The 20,625-nt window shown below is 38.8% G+C and overlaps 1 protein-coding gene across 1 annotated transcript in view; it reads left to right on the top strand.

The window, feature by feature from the left end:
* CSNK1G1 (casein kinase 1 gamma 1) overlaps positions 1 to 20,625 on the top strand; it is a 117,301-nt gene that overhangs the window by 50,168 nt on the left and 46,508 nt on the right. Inside the window, exon 4 of the mRNA XM_023729714.1 lies at positions 2,785 to 2,854. Within this exon, the coding sequence (XP_023585482.1) occupies positions 2,785 to 2,854 (70 nt within the window). The remainder of the gene's footprint in view (positions 1 to 2,784; positions 2,855 to 20,625) is intronic.

Raw genomic sequence — 20,625 nt, 5'->3', positions numbered from 1 at the left:
ATTGCTGATGTCAGATGGATCTTGGCTGAAAGCAGAGAATACCAGAAAGATGTTTACCTGTGTTTTATTGACTATGCAAAGGCATTTGAGTGTGTGTATCATAACAGATTATAACATTGTGAAGAGTGGAAATTCAAGAACACTTAATTGTGCTCATGAAGAACCTGTACATAAGACTAAGAGGCATTTGTTCAAACAGAACAAGGGGATACCGTGTGGTTTAAAATCAGGAAAAGTGTGTGTCAAGGTTGCATCTTTTCATCGTACTGTGTGCTGAGCAGATAATCCAAGCATGTGGTGTCAGGATTGGTGGAAGATTCATTAACAACCTGCAGTATGCAGATGACACAGCCTTACTTGCTGAAAGCAAAGAGAACTTGAAGCACTTACTGATAAAGATCAAAGACTACAGCCTTCAGTATGGATTACACCTCAACATAAAGAAAACAGAAATCCTTATGACTGGACCAATAAGCAGCGTCATGATAAACGGAGAAAACATTGAGGTTGTAAAGGATTTCATTTTACTTGGATCCAAAATCAAACCTCATGGAGGCAGCAGTCAAGAAATCAAACATCATATTGCATTGGGCAAATCTGCTGCAAAAGACCTCTTTAAAGTGTTAAAAAAGCAGAGATATCACTTTGAGGACTAAGATACACCTACCTAAGCCATGGTATTTTCAGTCTCCTCATATGCATACAAAAGCTGGACAGTGAATAAGGAAGATCAAAGAATAATTGATGCCCTTAAATTATGGTGTTGGTGAAGAATATTGAATATACCATAGACTGCCAGAAGAATGAACACATCTGTGTTGGAAGAAGTACAGCTAGAATGCTCCTTCGAAGCAAGGATGGAGAGACCTAGTCTCATGTACAGTCCATGGAGAAGAACATCATGCTTGATAAAGCGAAAAAGACGAAGGTCCTCAACGAGATGGATTGACACAGTGGCTGCAACAACGGGCTCCAATACAGCAATTAGTGTGAGGATGGCACAGGATGGGAAAGTGTTTTGTTCTGTGGTTCATAGGGTCGCTATGAGTCAGAACCCACTTGACAGCACCTAACAACAATATCTTTAGAAAAACACAGCGAACTTCAAGTGGGTTCAGGAAAAACCTTCAAAGATGATCAAAGAACTAAAAAATAGGATCAGTGAGGAGCGTTAAAGGAATTTAAATTCCTTTCCTGGAGAAGGGAAGTCTAAAAAATGATTGACTAGTTCTGTTTTTTGAAGATAGCACTTACAGTATTCACAGGTTATTGAGAGCTGTTTTATCTTGTTACCAAGGACATAAGAGCAATAGGCTAAGGTCTAGTAGTGGAGATTTGAACTAAATATAAACACGTTTTAAACTATGAAACTTGTAAAACACCAGCATGAATTCTCAAGGGAGGCTGAGGAATCTCCTTCCTTGGAGTCTTAAAAATAGGATGAGTAATCATCTGATCTACTTAGAAGTAGGGAAATGAATTAAATGACTTCCCAAAGGCACTTTTGTCCCTGTGATTATTATTTTTATCTGTTTTTGGCATGGACTTTAAAGATGAAGATCTTGGAACAGAACTGACAGTGGAGCCAAAAAGCAAATGAGTTGCCAATTAAAAATAATTCTGGTTCTTTTTTCTAAAAGTCATTACTGTAACAATAAATAATGTTAGGTAATTGTATATACTGAGTTTTTAAAGAGAAATCATAATAATGTGATAATTTTGCCTATCATTTGCACAAAAGGGATGATCCTTTAAGGAGATTATGCCCTTCAGGGTAAGGTTCGGTTGTCTGAGCTAGTTGTCTGTGACACTGGCGGTGCAGAGTAATTAACCAGCCCGTTCTTGAAGTTTGGACTCGAGCCAAGTGTGGTGGTTTGCCTGCTTTATCTCTGGGGTCATTAGAAAGCTTCATTTCTGAAAACTTAAATCCCACATTGAATAAAGTTACATATTTTAATTGCATGTACAATCTTTAATTCTCTTAAATGTAAAAAGAAATACAAGAATGTTCCTAATGGCACTGTTGATACTATTGAAAGCTGCGAACAATCCAAATGTCCAAAATTATAGACATACATATATATATTGACATATATACAGAGGAGTACTACAGACATTAAAAATTAATATAGCTATCCTTACTGCCATGGAAAGATGTCATTATCACATTGTTGACTTCAAAGAGAGGCACAGTATACTACAGCAAATATAGTACATGTTGTCGTTTATATAAAAATATATTTATGAATCATTTTATATATAATCATGTATAAAGAAATGCTTGAGGTTAATCACTGTTAATAGTGGTTCTCTTTAAGTGATAGAATTTCAGACTTATTTTTACTTTCTTTTGGATTTTTGTTGTATTTTAATTTTTCATAGTGAGCATGCATCATTTTTCTACAAAGAAAAAAACTGTTTACTATCCAAAATTCATAATAAAATAAGAAGGGAATACATGCTGGTATTCCAGACAGTTTGGCATCTGGTTTCCTAGGAGAATATATTTCAGGAGAATATTTCATGGTAAGGGAGCTATCCTTGAATGACAGCTCCCTCAGAAAGTCTATTTTTATTTAAATATGTATGGAAGGGATTGTATGTAATTTAGATTCATCTTCTCCAGCTGTGCTTTCAAAGAGAAATTGTAAGAAAATACAATCACATATGGATATCTTCTCTAAAACATTATGTAATTCTTAGTCCTGGGCTACTCTGAAAATTTAGGAATAGAAAAATCCCGTTTATCTAAATCTGATCACAATTACTCTTCTTGGGTTTCAGGAACCTATAAAATCACGTGCACCACAACTTCATTTAGAATACAGGTTTTATAAACAGCTCGGCAGTGCAGGTAAGTCCCGTCTTTTCTCTCCAATTTCTTAGCATGTATCTTAGTTGGAAACCCTAAAGTATGCAGATACACCAGACTGTGTATCCCTCCTCCTTGCTGGGTAGGTAAATAAACACAGTCAGCTGAAAAGCTACTTGCTGTCTGGCTCCTAGAGGGGCAGTTGACTGGGGACCAGTGATGCCATGACTGTGTCCACAGACCAGCGACCTTGGGATGCTTTTACCTGCCTGAAACACACAAAGTATGGGTTTTGCTTTTTGGTAGTTCCTTCATTCTCTTTTCATTTTTTTTAATGTACACTGAGAGAAAGGAGGGGTTGGTATTTGCAAGCTATATTTTTATCACATTGATACTATGTATGTTTTAAAGACATTCAAGAATACACATTCTGAAATATAATACCATAACACTGTCATTTTGTCTGTTCTTATTAATTTACAAGAACTATCCATATGATGGAACCCTGGTATCACAGTGGTTCAGAGCTCAGCTGCTAACCAAAACGTCGGCTGTTCGAATCCACTAGCTGCTCCTTGGAAACCCTATAGGGCAGTTCTGCTCTGTCCTGTAGGGTCACTATGAGTTGGAATCGACTCGACGGCAATGGGTTTTTTGGTATCCCTATAATTGTGATAGCCATGACCTTTGGGGATTTTTAAAAATTAAGTTTATAATTTTTTAAAACATGTCTGTTTTTTGCCTAAAAGCTCTACGTTCTCAACTATCTCCCTGGCTTTCAGAAAAATATCTTGACTAAGCAAATGTTACCAACCCTAAGGAGGGTGTACCTGTAGGACACCTCTCTCAGAAGATGAAATCTTACAGAGCTAGTTTCATCATTTGACATTTGTAAAAGTTCCTCAGTTTTATGCTTCCTTTGGTATGACAGTTTTATGTGAATAACTGAAACATGGTTTTTATTTCAAATACACTATCGAAGGTACTAGTGAAGAAATTTGAGTCTCACTTCCTAGAATATGTAGAATTATATAAGAGCCATTGGGTGTTATTCAAATCTTAACATACCCTGACCACAGCAGTAATCAGCCATGGTTAAAACCTAGGGAGGCCAGGAAGGAAATTTGTCTTTCATTGAACCTAGCATAAATTCTTGCTCACAGTAGCCTCATGTATTTGTTGATTGATTATATCCTTAAACATCAAATGTTCCTGACATAGGATTTAAGATTGGCAGCTGAATTCACAGGATGTATATATAACTTGAGGCTTGTCTTCCCTAATGCCCCAGAACTAATCTTTAAAGTTGGCTATCTTCTTGTTCCTGGTTTTGTAAATTTCATGATGATAACTATGTGTAGCTCACTTATGATAAACATGTTTTTACATGTCTCATAAATCTAAGGCTCAGGTAAAAACGTGCTAGATCCAGCCCAACTTAGAAGTTTGAGTGGGCCTGAGGGAAGTGATAGACCAGTATGCCCTTCTAAACAGATCCACCAGATCAGGCCAGCCTTCCTTTTCATACTCTCCACAAATACAGGAGAACATTGTAGATTCTTGAAGTTTTAGCATTCTCCATGCACTGAAAACAAGTCAATAGGGAGAGCACTGGGGGAAAAGGGTCTAAAAAATTGCCTTTAACTTTAGGCAGCCATGAAAAACTGGAACCTCTGAGACTGGTACATCCCTTGTTGCAGTCAGTGGGAATAGGAGGGCTCTACTGTAGTGGACAGACCAGTTGTTGACTCATAGTAAGGTAGGCTGGCTATCACTGATCTTCTCAGTACCTCTTCTGACAATCATCTAAGAGTCATAAAGCTTTCTAGGTCTTAAATGAAGTTCAGTGGTGATTCATTTGTTCCTGGCCTCTTTGTTTTGTTAAGGAAACCCTGGTGGCGTGGTGGTTAAGAGCTTGGCTGCTAATCAAAAGGTTGGCAGTTTGAATCCACCAGGCACTCCTTGGAAACCCTATAGGGCACTTCTACTCTGTCCTGTAGGGTTGCTGTGAGTCAGAATCAACTCAACGGCAACAAGTTTGGTTTTTTTTTTGTGTGTGTGTGTTTACTGCTGTTAAAGTAGCTATGGTGGGTATCTTAAACTCTTGCCTGCAACTAACAAGGTAGTCACAAGCTTTTCCAAGACAGGAAGAGCCTTAAAGACCTGCCTCAAATTTCCACCAAGTGTGAGAATTCCTCCAGAATTTTCTTAACAAATGGTCATTCATCTCTGCTTGACCTTTTTCATCCATAGAGTTCACCACTCTGCAAGGCACTTCATGTTGGAAAGCCGAACGTATTGGAAGTTCTTCCTACTGGGCCAGCATTTTCTTTTTTTTATTTCCATGGAGCAAAGTTGGGCCTTATGTTAGCAGCTCAGAGGCGTTCATCCACAGCTGTTATATGCTGCTCCCTCCACCACCTACCTCCAGATCTTCTTTTTAAGCCAAGTGTCTGCAATTTCTTTAATTTTTTTGCATAACATGATTTGCAGGTATTTTATCACTGATTGATGTTAGCTTATATAAAAAAGATTTATAGGTTTCAACTGAGTACAGCTTCATAAAAGCATAAAAGTCAACTATGTGGAATGGCTGCTAGAAAAAGCTAGTGTAAAATGTTGAATTAATAGAAATATTGTATCCAGATCATGGAAGATAATAATACCACTGTCACCATATCTAGAGTAACTTGTTTTAGGAAGCTCACTTAAAAGGAACATCATGAAATTAGAATTCAGGTGTCTGTGTGTTCGTTCACATGTAGGTGCTTATTGATGGGGAGGAAATTTGTGGAGGAGACACTGCATTTTTGTAGTTACATAATGGATTTTAAGCACCTGAACATCTTAAATGTCATTTCCTATTTTGTCCTATTATGACTAAATACTAGGATATTTTTCTTTCTTGATTCTGTAGTTTTATTTATTATGAATTGCCTAGGTTTTTATTTTAACTGCATGAGACCATAAGCTTCTTGAGAACAAGGCCCTGTGCATTCTTCACCTTTATATCTGAAGTATCTTTAAGGCCCAACGTAGTTCTGTCACATAGTAGGCAGTTGGTAAGTATTTAAGTGATGGAAAGAAGTTAGGAAGGTTTGTTAAACTTGCCTTTTTAGATTTTTGACAGGTTGTTGATAAAAATATTCCTTGAGGATGGCCAAAAAAGGGCATTTCTTTTGAAAGTAGTCCAGTTGACAAGAAAGTAGACAAGATATTGTCATTTCTCATTGTAGATGTGAGCATGAACACTAGAGCTTGTTCCTAGACACAAACATTTCTCCCCCTGTTTTCCAGAGTAAGTTCCCACCTGCAAATGTAGTTAACATTTCCATAACCAGAGCACAGATGCCGCTCTCTTCAGAAACAAGGTGATGTCACGGCATTGTAAATAAGCCAATAGCTTTTCATGCCAAAGGCACACAAGGACCAAAATAATGTAATTGGTATTTTTACTCACTAATGCTGTGTTTATCATTACTCATCATAGGCCAATGCTTTGCAAAATATTTGAGTATCTGACAAGCAAGACTTTAAAATAAAATTAAAAAAAAATTGTGATGTGGGTTTATTCAGGGAATTAATCAGTGCGTGTAAAACACATAGATGAAATTCTTTGGGAGAAATGATTGATTATGAATTTAAAGAATACTGCTATTACAATCATAACTTGAGATTTTAAATTCCAAAAATAGGAACTTTTGTGTTGGCTTAAGACTATGAGCATTTATTCCCTAAGTACCCAGCTCTGAATCATTATCTTGGCTTTTTGGTCATGCATTTCACCTTGTCCATATAATCTGGAAGTCCATACCAGTTCTCCAATCACATGCAGATAAGAAGAAAAATGGCGGCCCTGGATGATTGTGAACATGGTTTACGCTGGAGCTCTTCCTCATTGTCCTTTCTTTTCCTTGTTTGATCTCTAACTGCTTCCCTTTCATTGGACTCTCTTCTCTAGTGGACAGTCACACATTTCAAGCTTTGTTTGCTAGTAGTAGCTTTGCCATCAGGAATTTCAAGACCTGATGATTTCCTATTAGGGTTAATATGTCCAGGATAATCAAAGAAGAACGTAAATAGGGCCTTGAGGGTCTTGAAACTGAGAGCAAGTTATCTTGATCTTTCTAATAACTATCATTATTTCTATTTTCATTTATTGTGGAAACCAAATTGTAAAATATTAAAGGGTACTTTGGGAGGGGATGATGATTCATACACTTACCACCGTAACCCAGCTACGTTTCACTTTAATATGTCTTTCTCTCCTTTCCATATGCAGACATATTTCATAGTTAATCTCAGTTCACATGAAAGTATGTCTTCTTTCACTTAACATTTGTCGAGAAGCTCCATAGTCTTAATGTTTCTAATCATTGTATAATATCCCAGCAGCTTCATAGACCATAATTTAGGCACCCATTTTGTATCGTCATGCATTTAGGTGTTTTTATTTTGGGAATGTTCATTTTTCCATATTGATTTCTGATACCTGAGTATCATAACTTAAGACTTTGCTTCTGTATGTTTTCCCACTTAACCCCCACTTACTTTCTCTTCTTGCCTCACCAACAGTTTCCTTTCACCATGAGCTGCTTTTCAAACGAAATATGTTTAATTTGATATCTAAGGATTTTTAACCTTCGGCTTTGAATACTTAGAGGATTGAAATACTGCCATGCTTGAAACCACATAGAAACAGATGATGGTTTGAGATTGAGGATGGTGGTGGTTTTTTGTTTGTTTGCTTTGTTTTGTTTTGTCTTTCCTCACTGTGTTACTCAGAGCCTGCACATCAAGTATAGCCCCAGCTCACAGCATTGCACCTGCTGGGCAGCAAATGCCCGGGGAAGCTCCCATGATAACCTTATTTAAACAGCAAAATTCAAAGCACCATGAACTTCCTGGAGGCCAGTGACTGATCAGAAACAGTTGCTAGCTAGAGATTGCTGCAAAGGTTTTACTTTTAAACACAATTGTTTTTTAACCTAGTAATAGATGAAAAAATGTTCAAGAATGTTCTCTATTTTCCAAAAACGCATGTAAGTGATACTAACTTATATCTCAGTTTAAGAGCAATTGTATGGCTTTTCCAAGGGGCCTGGACACCAAGGACTATAAAGTTTTATTGTCTCTGACCGCGACATCCTGTGGTGATAAAGAGATTCAGAATTTTAAGCTTTGGTAGATTTGAGGTGCTGGTTATTGCTAAGCTGAGGATTACTGACCATGTTTTCACTGGCTTAATTATCTTTAAAATGTAGTTCTGCTTGAGTGCTGAAGAAATGAACTCTAAATTTTTATCATCCAGTTGGGATATCTTAATGTATTTAATGTGCATAAAGGGAAGTGCTAATATGTTCTTGGTTCTTCTCTGTCTTTAGTTTCTAAACTCTTTCTTAACATTTTTGCTTTCAAATATTTTCCTTGAACTATGTGATATATTGTCAGTGACTGCCCTCCATTTTCAGAAGAGGTGAAATGTCAGGCTCACACGTGTGCACTGAAGACCTGTGTTAGGACTAGCCAGAGATGCTGTTTTGATTGGACGCCATTTTATAGATGAGACTCCTGAACCTGGTTTATAGTTTATACTTTTCAGTAAATTTCAGCATATTTTGTTTCTTGTAGCTGATAACTGTAGACTTTAAGATGTTTACCTTCATAGAGATAGTATCTCCCAAATGTATTTGACCAGAGAACACATTTTAAGTAGAAATTTATTGAAAGAACACTAGCAGCACACATGAAATATAATGTACCTTTACATTTAACCAGACAGAAAAATAGGAGAATTATCAAAATTTAATTCATTTATTTAGCATAAATACTATCACCAGTATATACTGAAAATATAAAATTACGAACAAAACATAAACCAATAATCATTACATGGAACTTGAAATGTCGTATCAGTTAGTCAGTGCTGTCTCTTCTTTAGTGCCTCGGTCGTGCACAAGCACATGCAGCAGCTTCTTATGCAACTTCCTGGCATTCTCAGGTGTGGTACTGTATTTCTTAAAGGCACGTTGTTGTTGTTAGGTGCCATCGAGTCAGTTATGACTCATAGCGACCCTGTGTACTACAGAACGAGATAGTGCCTGGTCCTGTGCCATCCTCACAATCGTTGTTATGCGTTATGCTTGAGCCCATCGTTGCAGCCATTGTGTCAGTCCATCTCATTGAGGGTCTTCCTCTTTTTCGCTTTTTTGGTATTTACCAGGCATGATGTCTTTCTCCAGGAACTGATCCCTCCTGCCAACATATCCGAAGTACGTAAGATGTAGTCTTGCCATCCTTCCTTCTAAGGGGCATTCTGATTGTACTTCTTCCAAGACAGATTGTTTGGTTCTTTTGGCAGTCCATGGTGTATTCAATATTCTTCTCCAGTATCACAGTTCAAAGGCATCAGTTCTTCTTTGGTCTTCCTTATTCATTGTCCAGCTTTCGTACGCGTGTGATGTGATTGAAAATACCATGGCTTGGGTCAGGTGTGCCTTGATCTTCAAGGTGACATCTTTGCTTTTTTAACACTTTAATGAGGTCTTTTGCAGCAGATTTGCCCAATGCAGTGCATCGTTTGATTTCTTGACTGCTGCTTCCATGGGCGTTGATTGTGAACGCAAGCAAAATGAAATCTTTGACAACTTAAGTGTTTTCTCCGTTTGTCATGATGTTGCTTATTGGTCCAGTAGTGAGGATTTTTGTTTTTTTTTATGTTGAGGTGTAATCCATACTGAAGACTGTGGTCTTTGATTTTCATCAGTAAGTGCTTCAAGTCCTCTTCAGTTTCAGCAAGGAAGATTGTGTCATCTGCATATCACAGGTTGTTAATGAGTCCTCCTCCAATCCCGGTACCCCATTCTTCATATAGCCCAGCTTCTCGGATTATTTACTCAGCATACAGATTGGATAGGTATAGTGAAAGGATACAACCCTGATACACACCTTTCCTGACTTTGAACCACGCAGTATCTCCTCGTTCTGTTTGAATGACTGCCTCTTGATCTATGTGCAGGTTCCTCATGAGCACAATTAAGTGTTCTGGAACGCCCATTCTTCACAATGTTATCCATAATTTGTTATGATCCACGCAGTCAAATACCTCTGAACAGTTAATAAAACACAGGCAGACATCTTTTTGGTATTCTTTGCTTTCAGCCAGGATCCGTCTGACATCAGCAATGATATCTCTGGTTTCATGTCCTCTTCTGAATCCCTCCTGAATTTCTGGCAGTTCCCTGTTGATATACTGCTGCAGCCGCTTTTGAATGATCTTCAGCAGAATTTTACTTGTGTGTGATATTAATGATATTGTTCCATAGTTTCTGCATTCAGTTGGATCACCTTTCTTGGGAATAGGCATAAATATGGATCTCTTCCAGCAGTTGGCCAGGTAACTGTCTTACAAATTCCTCGGCATAGACGAGTGAGTGCTTCAGCACTGCATCTGTTTGTTGAAACATCTCAATTAATATTCCATCAATTCCTGGAGCCTTGTTTTTCACCAGTAACTTCAGTGCACCTTGGACTTCTTTCTTCAGTACCTTCGGTTCCTGATCATATGCTACCTCTTAAAATGGTTGAACGTCAACCAATTCTTTTTGGTATAATGACTGTGTGTATTCCTTCCATCTTCTTTTGATGCTTCCTGCGTCATTTAATATTTTCCCCATAGAATCCTTCACTATTGCAACTTGAGGCTTGAATTTTTTCTTCAGATCTTTCAGTTTGAGAAATACCGAGTGTGTTCTTCCTTTTTGGTTTTCTATCTCCAGCTCTTTGCATATGTCATTATAAAATTTACTTTGTCTTCTTGAGCCACCCTTTGAAATCTTCTGTTCAGTTCTTTTACTTCATCATTTCTTCCTTTTGCTTTAGGTACTCGACATTCAGGAGCAAGTTTCCGAGTCTCTTCTGACATCTATTTTGGTCTTTTCTTTCTTCCTCTCTTTTTAATGACCTCTTGCTTTCTTCATGTATGATGTCCTTGCTGTCATTCCACAACTTGTCTGGTCTTCGGTCATTAGTGTTCAGTGTGTCAACTCTGTTTTTGAGATGGTCTCTAAATTCAGGTGGGATGTATTCAAGGCTGTACTTTGGTTCTCGTGGATGTGTTCTAATTTTTTTCAGTTTTAAGTTGACCTTGCATATGAGCAATTGATGGTCTGTTCTGCAGTCAGCCCCTGACCTTGTTCTGACTGATAATATTGAGCTTTTCCAACGTCTCTTTCCACAGATGTAGTCGACTTGCTTCCTGTGTATTCCATCTGGTGAGGTCCATGTGTGTAGTCGCTGTTTTTGGTGGAAAAAGGTATTTGTAATGAAGAGGTTGTTGGTGTTGCAAAATTCTATCATGCGATCTCCGGCATCGTTTGTATCACCAAGGCCATATTTTCCAACTACACATCCTTCTTTGTTTCCAACTTTCGCATTCCAATCACCAGTAATTATCAGTGCATCCTCATTGCATGTTCAGTCAATTTCAGACTGCAAAAGCTGGTAAAAATCTTCAATTTCTTCATCTGTGGCCCTAGTGGTTGGTGCGTAAATTTGAATAATAGTTGTATTAACTGGTCTTCCTTGTAGGCATATGGATATTATCCTATCACTGACAGAGTTGTACTTCAGGATAGATCTTGAAGTGTTCTTTTTGACAATAAATGCAATGCCATTCCTCTTCAGTTTGTCATTCCTGGCATAGTAGACCATATGAGTGTCCGATTCAAAATGGCCAATACCAGTCCATTTCCTCTCACTAATGCCTAGGACATCAATGTTTATGTGTTCCATTTCATTTTTGATGATTTCCAATTTTCCTAGATTCATATTTCGTACATTCCACGTTCTGATTATTAATGGATGTTTGCAGCTGTTTCTTCTCATTTTAAGTCGTGCCACATCAGCAAATGAAGGTCCTGAAAGCTTGACTCCGTCCACATCATTAAGGTCGACTCTACTTTGAGAAGGCATTCTTCCCCAATCATCTTTTGAGTGCTTTCCAACCTGGGGAGCTCATCTTCCGGCACTTTGTATCAGACAATGTTCCATTGCTATTCGTAAGGTTTTCACTGGCTAATTCTTTTCAGAAGTAGACTTCTGGGTCCTTCTTCCTAGTCTGTCTTAGTCTGGAAGCTCAGCTGAAACCTGTCTGCTATGGGTGACCCTGCTGGTATCTGAATACAGGTGGCATAGCTTGCGGCATCACAGCAACATGCAAGCCCCCACAGTATGACAAACTGACAGACACGTGGGGTAAAGGCATGTAGCAACTATATATTTGTTAGCTTTTGCTCATACACATTATTTCTAATTACCTTATATAGAAAGAAAAGTATTAGCAGTGTCGATTTTCCTGGCAATACTTGTTTTTATATCTCAAAGAGCACTAGCTTTTGTAGAATGAAGTTTGGGAAATACTGTACTGGGTTTCTCAGTATTGAGATTTTGCCTATCCTTCAAGACCTTTTTGGAGATCCTCCACCTTCATCATGAGTTCAGTAAATGTTAATATACTGTATGTCAAATACTTGCTGGGATTACAAAGTTGAATAAGGCAGGGTCTCTGCTCTCAAAGTTTGAAGAGCATAAAATCTAACTGGAGGATGATAGGCATGTAAAATTAGTGCAGTATAAACAGGCACTATGATGGACATATATAAGGAAGGAGCAGTCAATTCTGCCTCGTGGCAAGGAATGAGAATATCAGGAAAGGCTACAATAGAGGAAGTAATACTCCAGGTGACTCTTGAAAAAATTTAGTAGGTATTCATCAAGATAGTGGTTGGGAAGGAAGAAGAAAGGCAGGGGGGCACCCTTTTCGAAGCCCATGAAATAGCAGGAAAGGAGGCATGAGAGGTGAAGCAGCAGACAGAGCTTGTTTGGGAATTACAAGGTATTGGTTAAAGCTGTGTGAGGCCAGGGGGATAGTGCGAAGTAAGCCTGAAAGAGGCTGGCTTGGGTCAGATCTTGGAGGAGATTGTAGTATCAGAGATATAACATACTTAGGTTTGCATTTTAAAAGGGTTATTCTGGTATTAGTGTAGTAGATGAGCTAGAGCCTGAAGATGGGGAGACTAAAGAGGAATTTTACATGATCCTGGCAAGACCTCCCTCACCCCAGCCTTGCCTCTTCACCACAATCTATCCTGAAGAGGAAACTCTCATTCTAACTAATTATACTTCTCCTTAAGAGACCACCAGGACTGATTCCATCATACCCTGCACCCCTGTTTACCTCAGTTGAACTAGAAGCACTTGACTCCTGGGTTATCACTCATCATTCAGACTCTTTATCCCCATAAAGCTCTGATTCTCCCTAATCAAACCCCTTTTCACAAGTTCACCTCAACATCCCAGGCCCTCAGAGTCTGTCGTAGGAAAATCTCCTGTGTCCTCTATCTTTCTGAGCACTCTCTTCATCTTCCCAGTCTAAGTGAAATCTGGCTGCCCCCTAAAGACATGATTCCCTTGGCAGCCTTGTCAAATGGTGCTTACTGTCTCAGACTTCAAGTACCACATTCCCTCATTGCTACTTCCAGACCTTTGTCCCATTTCCCTCCCTAAACTTCCCATCAAATTTTATCAGCTGCTACTCTTCCTTCTTGTAGTCACCTGGTTCATTATTTTTCTACACACTACACCTGTCATTTTTAATGATTTTTAATATTCATATACACGATTTTTCCCATACTTTAGGCTCTCAGTTCTTTCACTGCCCATCTCCAGTGGTAATTGTTCTCCTCACCTTATCAGCTACTTAGCTGTCGTATTGATAGACCTTACACGACCAGTAACTGTTCCTCCTCCATAATTTTCAGCATTATGCTCTTCAAATTCCCCTCCTATCATTCCAACTCTACTCTAGCTAGTAATTCCATTTAAAAATTCTTCCACCCTACAGTTACTCCCAGGCCTTTGATTCTGTCTTTTCACTTTCAGTGACCAACCTCATGCCCTCGCTTCCTTCCTTACCCAGGTGTCTTAGTTATCTAGTGCTACTACAACAGAAATATGGATGGCTTTAAAAGTGGATGGCTTTAAAAAAGAGAAATTTATTCTCTCATAGTCTAGGAGGCTAGAAGTCCGAATTCAGGGCACCAGCTCCACAGGAAGGCTTTCTCTCTTTGTCGGCTCTGGGGGAAGGTCCTTGCCATCAGTCTTTCCCTGGTCTAAGAGCTTCTTGGCACAGGGACCCGGGGTCTGTTGGACGTGCTCTGCTCCTGGCACTGCTTTCTTGGTAGTATGAGGTCCCTCTGTCTGTCTGCTTGCTTCTCTTTTGTATCTTAGAAGAGATTGACTCAAGATACAACCTAATCTTGTAGATTTAGTCCTGCCTTATTAACATAACTACCTCCATCCTGCCTCATTAACATAGAAGTAGGATTTACAACACGTAGGAAAATCACATCCACTAGCAAAATAGTGGACAGTCACACAATACTGGGAATCATGGCCTAGCCAAGTTGACATACGTTTTTGGGGGATGTAATTCAGTCCATAACACCAGATGAGATTTCATGATCCATTTTTATAGTCACTCTCTTGCATCATATACCCTAGATTCCCTTACCTAATCCTTTCTGCATAATATTCAACTGGTAGAACCCCAACCCTGGTTCATCTCAGCTCTTTAGTCTACCATTTGCAGCTAAATATGACTCGAGAAAACACAACCACGTTGACTGGTCTCACTTTCAATACATGACCACAAATTTCAAGTGGGCCTTTTGTGCTGCCTGCCAATCCTTTTGTATCTCCCTAGTCAGGTCCCTGCACATCAATTGTCCAAGCCTCCAATAACTTCTTTTCCTTCTTCACTCTCAGCTGTGATACTGTTTGTATCAGAGAGAACAGAAGCAATCAGAAGAGAGCATCCACACGTTCCCACCACCGAATCTATCACCTTGCCTTCATCTGTATCCCATTATTATTCTTCCCTCCTGATCTAATGGATGAATTGCTCAAGCTCCTATGTAAAGCCAACTCCCGCTTGTCCACTGGCTTCTGTCCCCTCTTGCCTACTCAAGGCTTTTATTCCTACAGTTATCCCTTCTACTTCCTATATTACCAGCTTTTCCTCTCTACTAGATCATTTGCATACAAATGTGATAAAAACCTCCCATCTCAAAAGCCTTTTCTTAACTCCTCATTCCCTTCCAGTCCCCACTAAATCCACCCTAATTTGTTTATCCGTTCATCTGCTGATGGGTACTTAAGTTGTTTCCATCTTTTTGCTGTTGCGAATAATGCTGCAGTGAACGTGGGCGTGCCTGTATCTGTTCCTGTGACAGCTCTTATTCCTCTAGGATATATTCCTGGGAGTGGGATTGCTGGATCGTATAGTATTTCTATTTCTAGCTTTTTTAAGGAGGTACCATATCGTTTTCCATAGCGGTTATACCATTTTACATTTCCACCAGCAGTGCATAAGAGTTCCAGTCTCCCTGCAGCCTCTCCAACATTTGTTATTTTCTGTGTTTTTGATTCATGCCAGTACAGTCAGGATGAGGTGGTATCTTACTGTAGTTTTGATTTGCATTTCTCTAATGGCTAATGATCATGAACATTTCCTCATGTGTCTGTTAGCCGCTTGTATGTCTTCTTAAAGTGTTTATTCATAACCTTTGCCCATTTTTTTAATTGGATTATTTGTCTTTTTATTATTGAGGTTTTAAAATATTTTGTAGATTTTAGAGATTAGACTTTGTAGGATATGTTGTAGCTAAAAATTTTTTACTTTCAAAATGTGGTTCGAAGTATTGAACCTAAGATTGTTGGAGAATTTTGAAATTTGTTATAAGCAAACCAAAAACTGTTTACTGTGAAACCCTGCAACTGTATATAATGATTATGAAAAATTATTATGTTTCTTTTCCTCATTGATGGAAAATCAGAATTTTCAGATCTTCTCCTGTGACTAAACCAAATAGGTTCTTCAGTTTGTTTGTTTGTTTTCAGACCTTCTTATATCATTGTGTTTTGGTTTTTCAAGGCACAGAGGACTTTGGCATTGAGTACAATTGTGCTTTTCTTTTCAGATGTAGTTTCTATAGATTGTTCTGGGTACACAAGATCAGGAGTCAGGGACTTGAAGATTGACTCTGGATTCCCTGGGACTTACTTACCCTCCTGGTAGCTTCAGTATTTGTTTGGTACAATGGGTCAGCTTGCTTCACAAGAAGGAGCACTGTTTGATCATGGTAATTAAAAGTTATAAGCCTTGCAGTCAACAGATGAAAGCACCCTGTGAGTTGTAAACATTTTTGTTATTTTCTTATCATTTTCTTCAAATATCAGTGTTTTGTTAATTGTATTGTAGTCACCATGGGCAAGTCCCCAGTTTTTTTCCTTTTATGGGAATATTTTTAGGTTTCCCTATGCCTGCAGCATTCTTTTACTTTGGAAGGCGTATACATTGTCAATTAAAAAAGTTTCCCATCCCACAAATCTTTTATCAGCACACCTCCCACTTGTGCTTGTAGCATATAGGAATAGGCCTTTGTGAGCGACAGATTTTGGGCAGAGATATGCAAGAGCCACTGCCTTAAACAGCTCCATATGGGACAGTATGGGGATGAAAATCTGTAGCTAGAAACAGGGCTTTGAAGTGGTTGGTTCCAGTTTGAAACTCTGCTGAGAATTTGCATTTCTAACAAGTTCACTGCTGAGAATTTGCATTTCCACCCCAGATATACTGAATCAGAATCTACATTTTAACATGATCTCCAGGTGATTCTTATGTATAATAAAGTTTGAGACCCATTGCTCCTTTAGTGGTTCTCAGAATTGATACCTAAATAGCAGTATTAGCATCCCCTGGGAACTTGTTAAAAATGCAAATTCTTAGCAGGGGTTCCAACCGGAATGAATGGGTTTGAAGTCCTGGGGAAAATCTCTTAAGGGCTCTGGGAATAAATACTATCTCATAGCTGATCTAAGCCTCAGCTGCCACTTCCTGGCTTTTTAGCAGCTATTTAAATCTGCTAATGACTATTCTGCTTTGACTATCTTGTAAAGGAGATGCTAACCCTCAAGTAAAGGGAAGACAGCAAGATCCTTATTGAAACTTACACATGCCGTCAAGCCCAGGCAAAATCTCATTTGGCAGAGAAAACAAGTGAATTTGTTAAGTTCTCAGTAGGTGCTTTATATGGTTATTTCATTTTTTCCCATTTTTGAGCTTAGGGAAGTTTAGTAATTTACCCAGGGTCACACAGCAGGTGAACTTGAGCTAGGAATGTTTGTTCCATGTTTTCGTACAGGTCTGTGTCTTTTGTGCATATATGCACATATATCCAGCAGATGCCCGGGCTTCCACCGAATTATAAAACAGTGGTAGAAGATAGTCATATAAACATATAATTGGGACAAAGGCCAAGAATTTTCCCACCCAGTGAAGTTGTAGGATTTTCTTTTTCACATGGTGCCTCCAATTTCTGTGACTTACAAGGCTGCCTTTGTTATCTCCAAACCCTTTCATGATCATGGGCTTTCTAGGTTTCAAAACTTTTTTTCCCCCAAACTAATCATTTATGTTGACTGCATGTGCCATGTATACAACTGAGAAGCTCAGAGCTACCATATGCAAGCCATTTTCCCCCACTGAAACCATTGGGCCGTGAATAAAGGAAGTGTTAAAAGAGCTGATAAGGCTTTGCACAAGTTGCTAGGAGAGAGTGGTTTTATATGTCATCAAAAAAGACAGGAGGATAACCAGAAACATCATTTCATCCTGTAAGTTTCTTCTGTAGTACTTATCACAAACATATACTTAAATATTTGTTTACTTGTTTGCTATCTCTAACATTCCCTCACTCTCTCAACAGCTTTGTCCCTGAGGGCAGAGACCCTTTCTGATTTGTTCAGCAGTGTCCAATGTCTACTCTGGTGCTTGGCTCATGTTAGGCTCTGAATAAATACTTACTTAATGATTTTTATTTTTCCGTTATATACGTGAACCTCATGTGGACTTACCAACTTAACTGATAGCGAATAGTTGAGAGTAGGTGCAGTACTGTGGCGGGCTGTATCATGTAGTGGAGTCACATCTTACCTGGAAGTTAGGTTCAACGTCGGGGTGCAAGACAGAAAGCAAATACAGAATGACTCTTGAAAAACCCTTAAATCACTCAAAAGTACAGCATTTATGGCTTTTTGTATATACAACTTTGTGCAGTTATGCACATACATACACCCACACATGATATACACACTAATATATACTATAAAGTTCCATAGAGATTATATTCAGAAATTAAATCAATCAAATAAAATTTATGAAGATTAAAAAAAAAAAGACAAGAGATCCTAGTTGGTACTGGAAAAAGAGCTTTGAATCTAGGCAGCTGTTAAATTAACAGGAACATGGTTCTGCTTCAACAGGAATAAAGCATAGATCTGAAGAAATCATGAGAAATTGATTGTGTGAGATTGGCAAGATCCTCCTAGGATGTTGTGAACTTCCTTGTTGTTGTTGTTGTTATGAGGTGCCATTGAGTTGCTTCTGACTCATAATGACCCTATAGGACCAAGTAGAACTGCCCCATAGGTTTCCAAGGAGCGGCTGGTAGATTTGAACTGCCAACCTTTTGGTTAGCAGCCAAGCTCTTAACCACTACGCCACCAGGGCTCTGTGGACTTCCTCAGGAGCACATATAAACAAGCTGGGCAAACAAGAAGCAACACACAGGAAAATCAAGAGTAAGAACATCTGAAGAGATACTAGAAAAATGGGAATTTTACTTAAAATAAAAGTGAATCTTACAACAAGGGTAGTTGCAAACAAGTAGCATGCCTTAGTTTAAATGTCCCTTCCAAAACCAACCAAACCCGTTACCATCGAGTCGATTCCGACTCATAGCGACCCTGTAGGGGTCAGAGTAGAACTGCCCAGATGTCCCTTAGGAGTGATTAAAGAATTTTAAGCCTGTTGGTTTCTAGTTGAGTAGAAAGTTTCCATAACAAGAGAAGGAGTGAAAATAGTGAACTTGATAAAAGAAAGAACTCTGAATCCTTTCTTGCCAGGCATGAGTTTACCAGAAGTCTTTCTGCCAGAGATATTATAGGAGGAGGAGACACATATCACTAAATTCAGACAAAGTGGATCTTAATTAGTATAATGAGCAGCCTTGAAATTACATTTTGAGGACTTTGGAGATTTGGATACTTGTCTTCTGTAATTATAGACAGTATGAATGAATGAGTGGAGACAGCCAGAAATTAGAGTGAGGAAAACGTTTAGCTCAAGTTTTCCCTGTGTTTTCTGTGTGACTCAAGGTTAACCATTTGGCTCTGCTGTGCCTCAGTTTCCTTATTCATACAGTAGGAAAACCTTCCGTTTCTTATCATGTTTGCAGACCTGTTGGAGTTGAATAAGGGAATGTCTATAAAGCCTTGAATCCTTAAGAGAAGAATGCTGTAGAAACACAAGGCAGTATTGTTTTACATGGAAACTGAAGGTCTAACTTTCCTGTAGAAATGAAATATCCTAGTTACATTTTTCATAGCTTTTTTAAAAATCAGAATGAAGGGGTAATATTTGTTTTGAAGAATTTTTGATGGATTCTTAAGCAATAGTAAATTAATATCTCCCAGTCCCTTCTCTGACTCAACAGAGCAGAATTCTAGCTATGATGAACACACTGCCTCTCTTATTTTGATGGAAGTGTTTCTTTTAGAGAGGCTGAATGTGATCACGTTGAAATACAGTTATGCACACTTGCGCCTCCTTGGTGAGAACAAACCCTTCTACTTCCACAACTCCATAACCTTTCATGCCAGTTTGAGACTCTTGACCACAGGCATCTTGTAACACCTAGGAAAAGAACCCCAGAAAAGAAACTCAGATTTCCGTACCTATTTGTGTTCTGTTAATATTGAGTTGAGACCATTATACGGGGACCAGGACAACTGGCTCACTTAATAATGTTTGGTCCGTATCGTAGCTGGATTTGTTTATGAAGTCTCAAAGCGTCATTAGTGCTGAACTACTGAGACATCACAAGTAAGGTTTATCACAGTGATCTACGGAAACGTTAGTGAGTGTCACGCCCACCAAAAAGAAAGGATAGATATTTTGGGGCCACCTCCTGCCTCCAGCGTGGAAGATTTCTTACAAAGCCAGATAGCATAACCCATATACCATAACCATTGCTGTCGAGTCAGTTGTAACTCATAGTGACCCTAAAGGTCAGAGTAGAACTGCCCCATAGGGTCTCCAAGGCTGTAAATCTTTACAGAAGCAGACCGCCACATCTTTCTCCTGACTTCCAGTTTTCCTAGATTAATACTTTCTACATTCTATGTTTCAGTTATTAATGGATGTTTACAGCTATTTCTTCTCATTTTAAGTCATGCTACATCAGCAAATGAAGGTCCCAGAAGCTTTACTTTATCTATGTCATGAAGGTCAACTCTACTTTGAGGAGGCAGCTCTTCCTTAGTCATATTTTGAGTGCCTTTCGACCTGAAGGGCTCATCTTCTGGCAGTACATCAGATAGTGTTCAACTGCTATTCATAAAGTTTTCACTGGCCAGTTTTTTTAAAAGTATATTGTCAGGTCCTTCTTCCTAGTCTGTCTTAGTCTGGAAGCTCCGCTGAAACCTGCCTACCATGGGTGACCCTGCTGTTAATTGAAATACCAGTAGCATAGCTTCCAGCATCAAAGCAACACGCAAGCCACCACGGTACGACAAACTGACAGAGGAGTAGTGGAATGAAAGGCTTGGCTTAAGATATTTCTAGTATCATGTTAGCTGGTTTACTTCTCTTTTCTCTCTACTGTAAGCTCCATAATGGCAGAGTCTGTGTC

Source organism: Trichechus manatus, unplaced genomic scaffold (assembly GCF_000243295.1).
Source record: "Trichechus manatus latirostris isolate Lorelei unplaced genomic scaffold, TriManLat1.0 scaffold00030, whole genome shotgun sequence".
NCBI lineage: Eukaryota > Metazoa > Chordata > Mammalia > Sirenia > Trichechidae > Trichechus > Trichechus manatus.
This window is presented reverse-complemented; position numbering and strand designations above follow the sequence as displayed.